The 18,033-nt window shown below is 36.1% G+C and overlaps 2 protein-coding genes across 2 annotated transcripts; both read left to right on the top strand.

Moving 5' to 3' along the window:
- Positions 1–722: 722 nt before the first annotated feature.
- On the top strand, positions 723–6,425 carry zpld1b (zona pellucida-like domain containing 1b). Its single transcript, XM_077207428.1, has 11 exons — positions 723–831; positions 952–1,065; positions 1,950–2,170; positions 2,703–2,884; positions 3,034–3,106; positions 3,332–3,429; positions 3,730–3,810; positions 4,051–4,222; positions 4,320–4,425; positions 5,489–5,518; positions 5,783–6,425. The coding sequence occupies exons 2-11, from the start codon at positions 960–962 to the stop codon at positions 5,944–5,946; spliced, it is 1,233 nt and encodes a 410-aa protein (XP_077063543.1). The 5' UTR covers positions 723–831; positions 952–959; the 3' UTR covers positions 5,947–6,425.
- A 5,862-nt stretch (positions 6,426–12,287) lies between these two features.
- On the top strand, positions 12,288–17,169 carry LOC143715652 (zona pellucida-like domain-containing protein 1). Its single transcript, XM_077207426.1, has 10 exons — positions 12,288–12,580; positions 12,698–12,918; positions 13,479–13,663; positions 14,462–14,534; positions 14,642–14,739; positions 14,829–14,909; positions 15,321–15,489; positions 15,967–16,072; positions 16,177–16,197; positions 16,293–17,169. The coding sequence occupies exons 1-10, from the start codon at positions 12,469–12,471 to the stop codon at positions 16,430–16,432; spliced, it is 1,206 nt and encodes a 401-aa protein (XP_077063541.1). The 5' UTR covers positions 12,288–12,468; the 3' UTR covers positions 16,433–17,169.
- Positions 17,170–18,033: the final 864 nt, after the last annotated feature.

The raw sequence follows: 18,033 nt of genomic DNA, 5'->3' as shown, positions 1-18,033 counted from the left end.
TTTCTTGTTTATTAGTCTTCGCAGGTGTCTCTGATTAACCACGCCCCCTTATCTTGTTTAGTTTGTTTACCTGTGTATTTAAGCCCTGTGTCTAGCTCAGTCTTTTGTGAGTTCTTGATGTTGTATGTTGGGAGTCCTGTTCCTGAGTCCGAGTTTGTCAAGGTTTGAGTTTATTTAATAAAATACTACTGCTGCACGTGGATCCTGCTTCCTCCCATGTTTCAACCGCATCGCTACAACATCTCACTGTTAGTAAAATATGAACTGATTAAATCAGAGTATTAGACATGGTAGCCATTATCCATTAGCTGTACTATTTAATGCCAAAAATGGGCAGTTTGTGATTGTATCCTCATTTAGTGCATCAGTGTGTCTGGTTGAGTGAAGTGCGAGGGAACCGGGAAGCCATGTGACAATTACAGCACACTCGCTATCAACCCTGATGGACTGACAGAGAGAATAGGCCCTTTAGTCACTTCAGCCGCCGATGAAAACATAATTCCTGCCTTCAGTCCCACACTGAGTTCAGACCCTATTGAGCGATGACAGAGGCAGATCAAGCCATGAGGAGACGAGTGGGAAATCGTAAAAGCGGCTCATGTTTCTGCCTCCATAAAAAAGATTTGTTGAGCCCATTGAGATTGTGATGGATTTTCCCATGTTGTCCAGGACAGCTCTTTTTGTTTAAGGCCTCTGATAATGGCTCATTGTTTTGGCTGCAGTAGAGGCCCGTGGTGCGGGCGGCCCTGTGGAGATGCCAGGCTGCCCATTCACTCACCGGCAGCTGGCCGAAACGCATGGAGCGCAGCTCACCTGCATCAGGGGACTGAGGTAACACTTTATGCTATTATATTGTTAAGACAATAAACATTACTTTTATTCCAGTCACTATTTTAGTTATGACTGAAGTTTTGATATGGCAGAAAAATTTCTGTTTTCCTTCCTTTCCAGGTGTTGAAATGGAGTGGATATGTGTTCCTATTCTGCTTTTCAGTGGGATTCAATTAGCTTTTACACAATTCAATGGATTCAACTGTGATCCAAACCACCACAGCAGATTCCCTGGTAAGAAATTGAGAAATGTATGTTGCAGAACGTAAACAATAATACAATGTTAAAAAGTTTGGGGTCAGTGAGATTTCAGAAGTTCAGGGTCAGTAAAGAAATGAATACTTTTATTCAGTAAGGACACATTAAATTGTTCGGAAGTTGACAATAAAGACATTTATTATGTTACAAAAAAAAGTTATTTTGAAAAAAAAGTCATTTGTAGCCTATATCATTTGATTATAATAATCAGCATATTAGAATGATTTCTGAAGGATCATGTGACACTGAAGACTGGAGTAATGATGCTGAAAATTCAAAGGAATAAATTACATTTAACATTGTAATAATATTTAACAATATTACTGTATACTACTGTATTTTTCTATTCAGCCATCACGAGCATTAGAGATTTCTTCAAAAAGAAAGAAATCTTACTGACCTCAAACTTTTAAACAGTAGTTTAAATAAATCACTTTTAAATAGTAAATCATTATTTTTTAAAACAATAACAACTATTTATTGTTCTATATAAATATTTTGTTTATTAATTCCTTATATTAGAGAAATTTTTATTTTATAAAAAGTGGGGTCCAGAAGATGGATTCTGCACTCGAAATCTGGGATTTGCAATTTCATGTAAATCTGGACATTTTAGGATTTTGAAAAATGTATAACAAAGAAATGTTATGATGTAAAATAAATAAGTATTTCTAGCTCCGAAATGTCAGAGATGTTCTTGCTTGTGGAGTTCATGAAGCTTGTCATTAAAGCAAATACAAGATTTTTTTTAATAATTCATAGTTATTCTTTGCACTTAAATTGTCATGCTGATAATATAATAATAAACCCCACTGTGGAGATGCCATATCATTAACTTGTTGAGTTGTCTTTCCCTCAAGGCGACAGAGATATCAGTGTATACTGTGGTGTTCAGACAATCACACTAAAGATTAACCTCTGCCCTGTGCTGTACTCTGGATACACTGATGCCGACCTGGCACTGAACGGACGTCATGGAGAAGTCCATTGCCGAGGCTTCATAAACAACAACACTTTCCCCACAGCTGTGCTCTTCAGTATCAGCCTAAACACACTGGAGGCCTGTGGGAACACACTGGTGGTAAGGGATACATTCACTTACACGCATGTATCATGGTATTATTGTGGGGGGTTGAATATGTACTAAAATGCAATACCATTGAATTGTGTATCTGAACTTCCACACGCTTCATATTTGCCAAAGCTATTCTGTTTGTTTTAATACTGTATCACATCTGTTGCTCAAAAGGGATTCAACAAACGGGAGCTTGTCCGGGATTTGAACTTAACATAACTGATCTGGGATTTTAACCCGTTGTTTCACAGACAAGCCTTAAGATTAGTCCCAGAATAAAATTTGAGCTGTTTTAACTGAAAGCATCTTGCACTGATATATCTTAAAATAGGTCAGTGCCATTGTTTTGTCTCACACCAGTAATGTTTTTTTTCTAATGCATGTTTATAAAAGCTATTTTAATGTCCAAATTGAAGGCCCAATCATGGCTTAATCTAAGCCCTGTCTGTGAAACCAGGCCTAATTTTTAACCTTAAGAACAAAACAATTAGATAGAAAATAAGATTTACATTTAGGTAACATATTTATCTGTGTTCAGGTTTCTACAACTCAAGGTTTCAATGCTTATGGGAACATCTCTATGGTGCAGATGGGGAATATATCGGGCTACATTGACACCCCAGACCCTCCAACTGTCATCAGTTATCTGCCCGGTCTGCAGTATAAATTCAGCTGTAGTTATCCTCTGGAGTACCTGCTCAACAACAGCCAGCTGGCATCGTGAGTCGGTTATTTCTGACGTGACAACCTACTTACCTCTTCTAGGGTTCTACAACTATTTAAGTCCAAGTAATAAGTGATTTGCTGATATTTTCTGCAGTGAATACACAGTGATAATGTCTTGTTCTGATCTCAACCTCCTTTACCAGCTCATCTGCTGCAATATCAGTGAAAGACAACAATGGCACTTTCCTAAGCACACTTAGTTTGGTGCTTTACAATGTGAGTGATCTCTGTAGATCATAAAATCAAATACATTTTAAAGTATGGGTGTGTAAAGCAATGAAAATAAACATTTATGATTGTATACTAAAGATTAATGAAAATATATAAAAAATAATTATGATATTTGGCATAAGAGTTGAATTAAAACGTACAAATGGCATGTTTGTGTAATGAAGAATGGCTTAGACCATTACAGTATAGATAATATTTTATATTTTACAGGATTCAACATTCAGTCAATTAATCTCTATACCAATATCTGGCCTGTCCTTGAAAACTCGTGTGTTTGCTGCAGTTAAAGCTACAAATCTGGACAGGAGGTATATCATGCAGAGAAATATATGTTTTTAAATATTATTAAAACCCTATTAATAAATTTTTTTTGTAAAATTACTTTATATCATAATGTTTTAGTTATCTTGTGTAAAGACAGGTTACTAGAATAAATTGTGACATATTACTATAGTATAAGTAATTGTGAGATTTTGTGAGGAAAAATGAATTGTGAGAAATATATTCTTCTTGGGTAACTATTCAGATCACGAGGCCCCTATTAACTAATTATTTTTTCTTCTTGAGATTAGAGATTCAGTTCCCATTAATGTGTGTTTTCCCCACAGGTGGAATGTTCTGATGGATCACTGTTACGCCACCCCCTCTGGGAACCCTAATGATGAGATACGCTATGACCTTTTCTTTGGGTAATTTAGTATTTTCTGAAATTATGTGGGCATTAACTCGGTGAGTCCTCATTATCTGCTCAACTGACTACTATTCAATGCACAAAGGCCTTTTAGAGGGAATTATTTGTGTGTGTATGAGTGTGTGCGCGTTTGCGTTTGGCATTTTAGTGTTTGTTTGGGTATGACAGACGATAACCAGTTTATCAGCAGATCTGATGTTTAAAGAGGCCTTATTTTTGGTGTTGGGGGTTTAAATAGGTGCTACAAGGATCCACAGACAACTGTTTTTGAGAATGGAAAAAGCCAAATGGGCCGCTTTGCATTTGAAGTCTTCCGTTTTGTGAAACATAAGAACCAGAAGATGTCCACTGTGTTTCTGCATTGTGTGACAAAGCTGTGTCGAGCAGAAGACTGTGGAATACTATTGCCGGTAAACAGTCTTAATGCTGAAATATTTGATGGCTAATAATGTATTTTTTGGTGTCTTAACTGAATGAGAGCACTGACTGTAATACCTCTCATGGCAGATCTGTGGAAATCGCAGGAGGAGAGACACTGTGGATGAATATGCAGTATCAGGTTCATCCTCAGGGAATGCCGTCATAACCGCAGGTCCCATAATCACTAGGAGCGGTAAGAGCCCTCAATCTCAGTTTCATGCACCGAAAAAAAGACACATAAGATTTACTTACTTTCTAAGTTTTTGTTGTTCTTATAAGTAAATGTAACTATTAATGGTATAAAAGTAAAATTTTGTGCTGCTTAATATTTTTCTGGGACTGTGATACATTTTTTTCAGGATTCTTTGTTGAATAGAAAGTTCAGCATTTATTTGAAATAGAAATCTTTTGTAACATTATTTAATGTCCTGGCTGAAGTATAAATAAAGAAAAAAAAACATTTTGAAAGGTAGTGTATATATACAAACATTGAAGAGTAATATTTCAAACAGTCATATAGAGCATATATTTTCATTTCTGTGAGACAACATCAGCTTATTATATATGAGACACAAGAGATCCAGACAATCTCATAGACCTCAATATTTGGTACACAAAGAATGATAACATCAACAGTCAATAGATATTTTTTCTAAGCATGACAACAAAATTAATAACATGCAAGTAAACCAAACAGTAAAACCATGCAAACTAGTTAATTATTCATGCCACAGTGCATGCTGGAAATAGATTTACATCTTTCTACAACATTGTATCTTTTTTTCCTCTCAATAACAAAATAAACACTAAAAAAAATTACAGCATTGAGAAAACAGCAGTTAAGAAAGCATCTGATTATAGCAATGCGGATATATTTGCACAAGCTCTGCAATTCACTGACATCATGTTGAAAGATGAGGTAAATACAATTACACTTTTGAATATAAAGTATGTTTGAAACTATAGACTATAACGCATGTAAACGTTACATCCTCTTGCATCCTCTTACATCCTCTTGCCTTTTCTCAGCAAAACCGTCCCGATTCCTTCACATAAAACATTAATCTACAGGCTTTCATAGATAATCTAAGAAGTCGGGGAAGGTCTCGTTTTATACAAGTTTCAGTTTCATTACAAGCTGTTCACACATTGGCAAAACAAAAAGTGATTAATACATGAAAATTCATGCATATAGCCCTTTTAAAGCATGAAATCTTTTATGCTTTATTTATGTACATCTTGTGTGTTTTCTGCAGATGAAACTCCAACCAACAACTCGCAACCCGGTAAGATTCTTTTTTAGGAGGTCAAGAAAGTATAACTAGCCTGCTAAATGTTTTTCATTAGTAGACGTCACCCACACACACACACCACCGTGTCTTTTCTGTGAGACATCAGCTTTGTTTTCACAGTGAAACAATGGACACCAGTGTCAAATTCTGCAAATTAGATCCATGACAACCATGGTGTCCATTTACAGAACCATCTTGTCTGTGTTTTTGACCCCCATTCACCCCCACAAACCTCTGCTTACCTGCTTACTTCTGCAGTGAGCAGTTCCTCCAAGCACCTGAATGCTGTAACCAGTGCCTTGATATCGGGTTTGGTTGTGCTGGGTGTGACGAGCCTGGGCCTCTTCATGCTCTCCCTCAGGCTGCTCAGGAAGCCCAGCCCTTCTAGTCTGACAGGGGTCTGGAACCCCAGCTTCAGATGACCTTCATTCTTGGACCATGAGAGCATTGAATTCTGTCAACAATATTTGGTCATATTCCTATCATTGCATTTTAATCAGATTCTCAGTGCTGCTTTCTTATGTCCCAAAATTGGCATTGGGCTGCTTTGACAAACATGTTTCCCTATTTGATAATATATTAATCTAATAGTCCCTAATAATATCAATGTTGAAAACAGTTGTTCTGCTTAATATTTTTTTGATGAACAGAAAATTCAAAAGAACAGCATTAGTTTGAAAGAGATATTTTGTAACATTATAAATGTATTTACTGTGTATTACTTTTGATCGATTCCTTGCTGAAGAAAAGTATAATTGACTATACTTACTGACTCTAAAATGTTAGTGTATATATATAAATGTACATTTTAAAATACCTCAGTTTGTTACTTCCTGTTTCAGGGTCTGTGATCCTTAATGTCTTGAAGTGCAGAGCACAAAATAAATGTAGATTGTTCACATATGATTGCAGACAATTTGCTTTATGATTTTTTGTTGATCATATTATGACTGATGTTTTATAGTGTGTGTGTGTGATGAGTAGAATAAGAATAAGCAACGAAGAAACAAAGAAAGAAACAATGAGACAGAGTGGTCTTAAAGAAATATGCCTGGTTAAATACTAGTTGACAGCAACATATTTTTTATTTATTTTATTTATTTAACATGGACATACAATTACATTGGACGAACCATATGCATTTGTTTAAGTGTTTTAGCACAAATGCTAATTTTCAACACCTGTCCACGGGAGGCTTTTGGAAATAAAATACAATGAAACTAGTAAGCAGAATAATACTAAAAATATTAACAGAAAAGGATAGCTAAAATATACCATATAATTACAGAGAAAATGAAAAAGAAAACAAATTGCATACATAAATTATAAAACAGAAGCATCAGAGTCAGAGAATATCATTAGTTATTCATGCGAGCACCGCTGTTTAGTTTTTAACCATTGTTTAAGTCCTCTGTTGAAAGCTTTGCCATCGGTCTCTACTTTTAAATCAGTAGGCAGAGCATTCCAGAGTGTTGGCCCCTTTACTGAGAAGGCAGACTGACCAAAGGAGGTCTTACACTTTGGGACTAAACAGTCACCTTTGATAGTGGCTCGTGTGTTCGCCCCCTGAGAGCTTTGGCGTCTACTGATTAATATAGAGAACTACGGTGAAACATGATTATTTAGACATTTGAAAACCAATTTAATATAAATAAAATCAATAAAACGGTCAAAACCAATAAGCTTATGCTTTTTTAGAACATCACAATGATGCCATCTCATGGGTTTCCGGTCCATGATCTTTATTGCCTGTTTGTATAGTGAGAGAATCGGTATTAATTTATTTGGAGAGATTTGTGACCATGATGTGACGCAATATGATAGGTGTGAAAATATCATTGCATGCATATATAGTTTTGCAGTGTGACAGGACAAATCCCATTTATAAACCGAAAACAATTTATATTTGGTCTGACCTTCTTGCAGATGTACTTAATATGATTATCAAATTTTAAATTTTTATCCAGAATAATCCCAAGGTACTTGACTTCATTGACTGCTTCTATTGCTTCATTTTTTATTTGTACCTCAAATATATCGCTAACCGGCCTATTTCGTATAGAGAAACACATGGAGACTGTTTTCTTAACATTTAGTGATAGATGAGATAACTCGAGCCAGTTAGAGATATTCTTTAAAGCTGTTGTCAGGTGTTCACCTGCCAGACTGGGTGTTTTAGTGGAAACATAGACCACAGTGTCGTCTGCATACATCTGACAGTTTACGCCTGGACAGCATTTTGGTAGGTCATTTATATATTGTGAACAGCAAAGGGGCAAGTACAGACCCTTGCGGTACTCCCATGTTGTTGGCTTGCAGAGGTGACTTCACCCCATTGACTCTGACACATTGCTGTCTCCCGCCCAAATAAGACCTCAACCACTGCAAAGCTTCCGAAGACATTTTAAATTGATTTAATTTATGTAGCAAGATACTATGATTAACAGTGTCAAATGCCTTTTTTAGGTCCAGGAACACCGCCCCAACAACATTTCCTTTATCCAGTGATTCTTTAATTTTATTGATCAAATAACAGTTAGCTGTTTCGGTGGAATAATTGTCTCTAAATCCAAACTGTAATGGATAAAGCAACTGATTAGACTCTAAATGTTCCGCTAATTGCTCGGCAACAATCTTTTCCAGAACTTTTGAGACTACAGGAAGGATAGCAATAGGCCTACAATTGCTTGGTATTTCCTTATCCCCCGATTTGTAGACTGGTGCAATTATTGCTGTTTTCCAGCTCTCTGGGAACATATTTGTTTGTATTGATAAATTGACTAAAATAAGTAACTGGCTCTAACAGACAGCTTTCATATTATTATTTTTTTTATTATTTTTTTTATTTTTTTTATTGATTTTATATTAAACAATGTAACATTTTTTACAACACATATTGGACCGAATGTATACAACCAAATGTTGCTGTGTTATACAAATATTAATTCTTATGAAGATACCTCCCCACCCCAACCCTCCCAACCACCCCACCCAACCATCCCAGTTTGTCCCTTTAAATCCAGATCTCCCCTAGAATGATTGTCCTTTGAAGTGCTGATCCAACTAAGGATTGCAGGAGCATAATACAATACATAATAACCTTACCAATACAGTAAAGGAATGAGTGGGGGGAAAAAATAAGAGGGGAATAGAATAATAATAATACAAATACGATATCTAAATAAGTCCAGTCAAATATATAATAAATAAATAATAATTATAGAGAAAAGAAAAAAAAAGAAAAAAAGGGGGGGGGAGGGGGGATATTGCCGCTTCACTTTGAGGATAACTTCTTATTCATCCGTATTTAAGGGTGTTTGTAAGCTCTCATAGTATTCTAAGAAGGGGCTCCAAACCTTCCTGAATGTTTGCAAGGAGCCTGTAAGGGTATACCTGATCTTCTCCAGCTTCAGGAAATGCATCATATCCTTAACCCATCTAGTGAAGCTGGGGGGTGTTTGCTCCTTCCAGGAGAGCAGAATGAGACGTCTGGCAATCAGAGAAGTGAATGCTATAATGGGGCATGTTTGGGGGTGATTTTCAGAGGTAAATCCAAATAGGGCACATACTGGGTTGGGGGTAATGTTTTTTTGAAGTATCTTAGAGTAAGCGCTAAAGATGTTGGCCCAGAATGTATAAAGTTTAGGGCAGGACCAGAACATGTGTATGTAATCCGCTGGTTGGCCTTTACAGCGAGGGCACGTAGGGTCTATATCAGGGAAGATTTTCACCAGCCTTGTCTTGGTCAAGTGTGCTCTCAGAACAATTTTAAGTTGTATCACATTATGTCTGGCACACGGAGAAGATTTATAAACTGAATCAAGTACAGCCTTCCAATGATCGTCTGTAAATTCCTCCCCAAGATCGTCCTCCCAAAGTCTCTTGACCTCCTGCAAAGAATGCGGGGAGACATTGCCTATAATATTATAGAGATATGAGATTAAACCTTTGTGTGACCGGGCTTTCATATTTTTTAATTAATGCAGCATGTATGTTGTGTATGTCCTTGGACATAGAGTTAATCATGTTTACAATCACCTTTTTAACTTTATCACCGGATACCAATTTGATACAGAAGGAGCCTGTGTGAGCATTGTCAAGCTCTTCAAGAGATGGCTCGATATGTTTAAAATTATACTTGCTAATTCTTTTACAGAGTTAATAAAAAAAGTATTAAAAACATTTGCAATAGCCGCATTACTGTGAATCAGATTATGACCAACTTTAAGACCATTTATTTTTGAGTGTTTATGTCTACTTGAATTAGTTAGTCTATTTTTATGTTGCCACATTTTAGAACTATTGCCACTGGCTTCTTCAATTAGTTTAGAGAAATAGTTAGTCTTTGCCTTTCGCAGCTCTGATACCTTGTTCCTCAAGCCCGTATAGATAAGGTGGTCAGTATTAGTTTTTGTTATTATGGACTTTTTAAGAGCAATATCTCGCTTTTTAATGATCTGACGGATGTCACTATTAAACCATGGAAGAGAATGTTTCTTTGGTGTACTTTTCCATGTTTTTGTATTTTTACTTATTAGATCACTTAACACAGAGTTAAATTTGCTTGCGCTATAGTTTAAGTCTGTTTCTCTAATTACCTTTTCCCAGTTAACTTCCTTTAAATCATATTCAAAATTGGCTTCTTTAGATTTGGGAATTCCTGTTGTTATAATTGAATTTTTTGTATTGTGAAGTAGGCGTTTTTTAGTTAACTTTCTCACAATCAGTGTCATATTATGGTCTGAAAGGCCAGTAATGAGGTTATATGTTTTTGTTACTCTCTCTGGCCTGTTAGTAAAAATTAGATCTATAAGGGTAACAATAATAGATTGAGTACCACATAATACAAGATTCTGCAATGAATGTCCATTTTAAGTGCATTTTCTATTTTTACAAACAGAGAGAGGAAAAACATTTTTTTTCTGTTGTAATTAACAGCATGCCACCGATCCTGTTAACCAATCTTATTTCACAATTAACCTGGACAGTTTTGTTAATTTGTTTTTGATTTGTGGGATATAGTATAGGTTAAATTATTAGATGTATATTTCATAGTGTTCTTTGCACAAGGTGCCATTATCACCTGTTTCACATTTATTTTAGTTTTTTTATTCAAATTGTATATATGTACAACCTGAGATTTTGTCAACTGCATGTAAAGGACATTTTTTATATGCGATAATATAAAAATGTATCCAAATTTTGCTCCTTTTTCGATCATTTATCTGCATTTTTATAATTTTATTCAGCCACAAGAAATGACATTTAACAAAGACACAAACCACCCATTTAATTCCCACAGTGCCACCGTAGATCTCCACAATCTGCATTATTTTTCAACATAATCCCAGATTACTGCAGTGAGTCAAAAGCCAGAAAATATCTGATCTAGTGCTTCCCTCTCTCACTTCTTATCTTAACAAAACAAGAGCAAAGACCTCAGCTGACATATTTAACTGACTGTCAAGGCCAGCATCATATTATGATGAGATCTGTAACATTTCCCATGGTTTTGTGTCATTGACAATAGAAGGCCAACACCCAACACTCTGATTTGACTCAAATCAGAAAATTGTTGTCCTTCCCAGGTAGCTCAGCTGACAGGTTCATATTACATTTCCATTGGTATTTTCTGTGATTTTTGTACCTCATTTTCACATTAAACGCAACCCAATTTATACCAGCAATTGGCCAGACACAGATTTCACCTCATTCGCTGTTGACATGCTATAGATATGAAGAACAACAAGAATCAAGAAATGATTTTGCAGTTTTGAAACTAGTATTTTTATGGAAACTTTACTATTCGAAACTATTCAGAATTACTAAGTGATTGTTCGTTTGTAGGCTCAACACTATCAGAAGGAAACAATTTGTCATCATTTACTCACCCTCATGTTGTTCCAAAAACTGTATGATTTTCTTTTCTTTTGCTCAAAGTCTATATGTTTTGAAGTATGTATCAACTGGTTTTCTCCATATATAATGAAAGTCAACAAATGATGTTGCTTTGGACCCCATTGCCTTTCATTGGACAAAGAAAACAAAAAGAAAATGTAAATGATATTTTACTTAACTTACTGTCTTAATACTTTATTTGTCCCCTAAGGGAAAATTTACCCACATCAATAACAATCACACAGTTGTTTCCTTTGCACTAGAGTTTAACAGTTTAATCATTTTTATACCGGTTATATCTAAGCCTTGGGATGCAAAAACGTTGACCAGATGGAAGTGGTTTAAATTCTGGATAAAGCATTCAAACCACTTCCATCTGGTCGATGTTTTCATATCCTAAGGTTTAGATAACCGCTATAAAAAATGTAAAAAAAAATTTGTGTTCCACAAAGAATTCTTCAGCATATCCCTTTGACAATCATAGTCACAACCTTCAAATAGGTTATTATGAAACATCGCTACATGTGTGATTTCATGCAGTGTCCATCAAGACTTTCAGGTACAAACCTCCTAAAAGGTCAGAGTTTACAGTGACAGACTTGTACTTTTAGGTCCAAAGAGAAGATGAGACCTATTGTGTGCTTCTTCAATGGAATTTGTACTTAGTTCATTAAATTACATGTTGATATGTTTCAGGATGTACAAAATGACAAAGACAGTGGTCATTGTTTATGGTCTAACTTTAAAGGTGATGTGTAAGGTTTCAAGTTTTGCCTCAAGGTAATGGTACCTTATCCACAAAAGTGAATTGTTCTGGAGAACTCAAACAACCATACCAAATGACCTTGTTTTGGTCCAATCCAGCGGAAACTAACTTTTTTCTGCACACACACATGTATATAAAGCACAAACTGAAGCCTATCAGAGTTAATCCAACAGTGACTTTGAGACGATAACGAATCTTTAGCAGTAAGGATACCTTCAGGAGCTCTTCAAGATTTTCTCTGGGGTGCTGAGAGACATTTGAAGGTTATTTTTGGACATTGATGAAGAGCAGATCTGACATGGCTCTACTCAGCCTCTTGATTTTGGCCGCGCTGGTTCAAGGCCACCTGGCTCTTACTGGTAGTGAGTGTGGAAGTTCCTACAGGCGCCCAGGTAATACCCTGCATTTTTTGTCTCCAATGATTATTGTGGGCTAATTGCTTTTAAACAAACTAAAATAATGTATCAGTGTTATAAGAAATAGCCTGGGAGCTTGTCTTTGTTTTACAGAGTACACCGACATCGCAGTGTATTGTGGGACTGAATCTATAAATTTGGCAATCCAGGTTTGCCCGGTCATTTACACTGGCTATAACGAGTCCCTGTTGATTCTGAATCAAATGGCAATTGACCCATTGTGTCGGGGAACACTGGATGCGACTGCGACTCCTCCGGTCGTGCGCTTCAGCTTTCCGCTTAGACAATTGGACGCCTGTGGCAGCATCTTCCATGTGAGTATTACTGCATCTTAAACTGCATTGATGATTAAGTCCCTAATTTAAAAAAAAGTTTAAACCAAACTGATCTTGCAGTCTGGGGAGTTGAGAAGTGCCCAAGCCAGCAAACCATGGTGGTTACCAACAGGGGGCAGTGTTACTCCTACTCTCATTAAAGGAATAGTTTACCCAAAAATGAAAATTCTTTCATCATTTACTCACCCTCAAGTTGTTCCAACCCTGTATGAATTTATTTCTTCTGCTGAACACAAAATAAGTTATTTTGAAGAATATGGGTATGCAAACAATTGATGGACCCAATTGACATCCATAGTATGGAAAAAAAATACTATGGAACTCAATGGGGCCCTTCAAATGAAATTCTTCAAAATATCTTCTTTTGTGTTCAGCAGAACAAAGAAATTCGTTCAGGTTTGAAACAACTTGAGTATGTTTCAAACGAGTAAATGATGACAGAATTTTCATTTTTGGGTGTTGGATAGTATACAAAACACTCTCTGTATTTCGTTCTCTCTCTGTGCAAGTTTTTTTCATTTTATTGCCTCACTTTATAGACCACCAGCGCTCCAGGAACCGGGATCTTCTCTGACTTCTCTAACATCCAGATGGTCAACATCAGTGGGGTGGTTAGATCTTTCGACCCCACATTAGGAACAGTGACCTACAACACTGAGCTGAAGTATTTTTACTCCTGTGCATATCCACTCCAGTACCTGGTCAACAATACACAAGTTGATGTGTAAGATCTTTTAACTCTCTTAATAGATTAATCCTGATGAAATAATAATAATAAAAGATCTTAAACCAGCCATTTGGTCTCCCAGTCAAGTCATTTTAGTCAAAATTCTTCGAATTTTTGAGTCTCGATCAGCGAAAACGCATAGGCCAGTTTACATATTTACAGAAACATATGGACTAAACTTTTGACTAAACTTTTGAATAAACTTTTGGACTTAAACATATACGTTCTGACATACACTACTGTTAAAATACTTTTATACAGTAAGGATGCATTAAATTGATAAAAAGTGTGTTTATATACTGACTAATAATGTTACAAAGTATTTAAATTTTAAATAAATGCTGTTCTTTTGAACATTCTATTAATCAGAGAATCCTAGTTTAAACGTATAATTGTTTCCATAAATATCTTAAGCAGAACAACTGTTCACAAACTTAATAATAAGAAATGTTTCTTGAGCAGCAAAGCAGCATATTAGAATGATTTCTGAAGGATAATGTGACACTGAAGACTGGAGTAATGGCTGATGAAAAATCAGCTTTGGATCACAGGAATCAATATTTCACAATATTGCAGTTTTAGTGTATTTTTAATCAAATAAATGCAGCTTTGCTGAGCATGAGACAAAATCGTACAGGCTCCAAACTTTTAAACAGTAGTGTATACAGTATTAAACATCTGAAAATGCAGCTTGTTGACAGTCATAACTGAATAATTAATATAACCAAATGTTAGATTCCAAGAAAACTTGAAGAATGTGGCCCTTGTAAAATGGAACCTTTCCTCCCTCTGCAGGTCATCATCCTCCATTGCAGTGAAGGACAACAACGGAAGCTTCATCAGCACTTTAAGCATGCAGCTCTTCAAAGTACAAACACAATGAGGGAAAACGTTTCCCAATTTCCAAAACCTGTAGCTTTTTCTATTCTCTGTCAGTTTTCTGTCCCTGAACCCGTATTTTAATTGTGCCTCTAGGATGGAAACTACACTGCTCCGCTCGCTATCCCATCTGTGGGCATTGAGCTCAGAACCAGAATCTATGTGCAAGTCATGGCAGCAAACTTGACTTCCCAGTGAGTAACATTTGCTGATGTTTCTTTCTAAGAAATGCCTCTGTTAGTTTATGTTGAAATTGACTGATTCTTCTCCTCCTTCTCCACAGGTATCATGTCATGCTGGATCGATGCTATGCCTCTCTCTCACCCCTACCCACCAATTCAACCTTTTTCAATCTTTTTGTCCCGTAAGTCCAAAAAAAGGGCAAAAAGTCATGTTAAAAATATAAATTATTTTATATTTTTGATAATCTATATTATTCAAATACTTTCTTTTTTAACTAATCATTTTAAGAATATTTCATTAATTAGAATAATTTTTTACAAAATGTAGGCTATATTTTTTATTACAACTGGTCAAAGCCACGGAAATTCACTGGTCATCTGCACTGTAAGAAATAAATCCTTAGAAGAAACGGAAAAGCAACCGGAAATTTTCTGCCAGGACATTATAAGATCATTTTACTGACATTTCCTTCAACCCTAAAACACTACACGTAATACGGAAAATTCCTTCTTATTAACAGTGCATTGGGCCCTGTTTGTACAGGCTTTACTTAGAGTGTGTAACATACTTGAGATTTACCTTTTCTCAAAAGGTGCTCGAAGGATCTGTTCACCAACGTGTCGGAGAATGGAAACAGTCAGAAGGCTCGCTTCAGCTTCCCAGCTTTCCGCTTTATCGAGCAGCAGAACCAGACCATTTCCACCTACTTCCTCCACTGCATCACCAGGCTTTGTGAAACCAGCGCCTGCGCCCAGTTCAAGGTACCACAAGCTCTCGGACTGGGGGTCTTAACTGAATGAATAGAATGTTCAAATAGGGATAAGTGTAAGGCAAGCCATTTTGACTTTTATTCATTCCCAGCATATGAATTCTTGATATTATCAACAATTTAATTTTAGTAAGAATTGTATTTCTGATATGTGAAAGTGAAATTTTAACTAGTAAGAAATCAGTCCTTGATATCAACGTACAGTCTATGGTGACATTTAACTGGTGAAAATACAATTTCTGCGAGTGATGACTTCATTGTTGATATCAAGAATTTTTACTATTGGAAATGTAATTCCTGATATCAAAAATTGCCCTTTTTACTAGTAGAAATCTAATTCCTAAATTCCTATGATATCAAGAATTATCATTTTAACTTTAGTAAAAATTAAATAGTTTATATCAACAATTCATGCCATAAAAATGTGTCCTGTTGTTTTGTTAACCTTCATTCCCTCTTCATTGATCAGCAATGCAGGAGGAGGAGACGGGACATACAGACAACGACAATTACAGATGGCCTCTCAGACACCACCCTCATCACCTCAGGACCTATTAGGACTCGAGCGGACACCCGTATGGCTCTCTTCTACTAGATCCTTTTCATAGTTTATGATACTGATGGAAAAAAATTGAAGAAGCATAGTCAGATATTAACTCATAATTGTTCTTTCTTTCAGCTCTTACTACTGAGGAAGGAGGTAAGTCTCCCTCATCAATGCAGTTAATTTACAGAAGAGTGCCAGAAATCAAGTCATTTTGGTAATAACGTGCTGTCTCGTGTGTTCCTGTACAGCCCTGAGCAGTGCACAGAAGGACAGTGCTAATGGGGCGTCTGTAGGACTTGGCATTGCTTTGGCTGTCCTAGTCGTTGCGGGCACCATCGCTGCCCTCGTGGCCGTGTCATTTCACCGCAAACTCAGGATGCTACGTTAACCGTCTGTGATCCCAGAGCTCTTTTCATGAAGGACAAATAAAACAGCGCTGGTGGAGGTGGGAACTGGGGATCCATAATATATTATTATTACTTGACTTTTTAAAAGAACAATTGTCAGCATAGCAGACAACACAATTTCCATTTAAAATGCAAATATTGCAACCAAAAAAATGTATTATTTAAAAATCGCTGAATTTATTCATTCATTTATTTACACTTATCTACTTCAGATACAAATTTTTAATTGAGCTATACATTTTAAAGCAAAATATGTACAGAATAGGCTGAAGTATTTGGTGTAAGAAAGAGGATTACACAGGGAGCAATTGCAAACAAGTGATTTTTGTGAGGATAAAACTTATTTATCGTAATGGATCTGTGCTAAAGTTGTGCCACATTAAAGCGGGATTGAAGGCTTTAGGATTGACAGCTTTAAAAGAACAGGTGAAAGAAAACATGCTTCATGAAGTTATCATAACTGCTGCATGAAGAGCCTTGCTTTGATTTAGCACACTTGTATTTTATTAATGTGGAAGGAAAGTGTCGTTTTGGAAAAGGGATTGCAGGCATGCTTATTTTATTTTGGATACTTCAGCTTATATGTTACAAATTCAGACACTTGATCTTGTGGAACCTGTTTGTTTTCAAGAATCACATTGTTTCTGAATTGTATTTGTTGAGTTGTTACTCTTATTGCATGCAGTGTCACTAATAAAGGCTTGTAGCATTGTGAAAATAATTGTTGATGATTTCCTCTTGTGTTAACACGCCACACCACTAGAGGGAGCCACACTATTTATTCAAAAAAAAAAAAAAAAAGAAAACCAGCAACCTTCCACAGACAGAATATGTTTTAGTTGTGTTGCAAAAGTGCTGTTTCTTTCTGGTTATCTTAAAGACAATTTTACAAAGCCCTTTTCTAAGTTTAACCCTCCCACATCTGAGGCTTAAACCAAATAAGTAAAGTCTGGTGTCTCACTAGACACCACTACATTAGGCTAGCCTACGTAGGCTACATATATGCCTAGTCTACTTTATAAATATAATTTCAGTTCTGCATGGTTTCAGTAACTACAAAAGTTATTCAAGGTTTGTATTTTCACAAAGCGGTAATTCGCTCGTTAAACGCTAGTAAACAGAAGTCGCATTCGACTGTGAAGGGAATGGCCATATTCACGTAATTGGAAAATGCTGTTTGGCGATTTACTTTTCCGATTATTGTGTGTGTTAGTGAGGACAATTGTTTGATTAGGCCTTTTGAAGGCTATGTAAGCATAGCTTGTTTCAGATGAAAGCACAATAGTCGTATTCTGCAGTATAGGCCAAAAACCTCTATTCAATGTGGTAAATAAAAAGTGTAAATTACTGTTTGTTCATTTCATATCTCCCCAAATTAATTTTGTGAAAAGCATTTAGTACAGTAAGTGATATTAAGGATTCTTTGCTCTAATGTCAGAGCCACTGCATATTAAAAATGTACATGGTGCTAAGTAGGTCATGATTAATCCACCGAAAAATGACTTTCATTATATGATGATGAGGATAGTTAATACGTGAGAATAATATATGAGGAGGAACAGTGGGGTATGAGAAGTAAATA

The sequence above is a fragment of the Siphateles boraxobius genome, unplaced genomic scaffold, assembly GCF_051911475.1.
Source record: "Siphateles boraxobius isolate OS27281-9 unplaced genomic scaffold, OSU_SipBor_1 6, whole genome shotgun sequence".
Lineage (NCBI taxonomy): Eukaryota > Metazoa > Chordata > Actinopteri > Cypriniformes > Leuciscidae > Siphateles > Siphateles boraxobius.
This window is presented reverse-complemented; position numbering and strand designations above follow the sequence as displayed.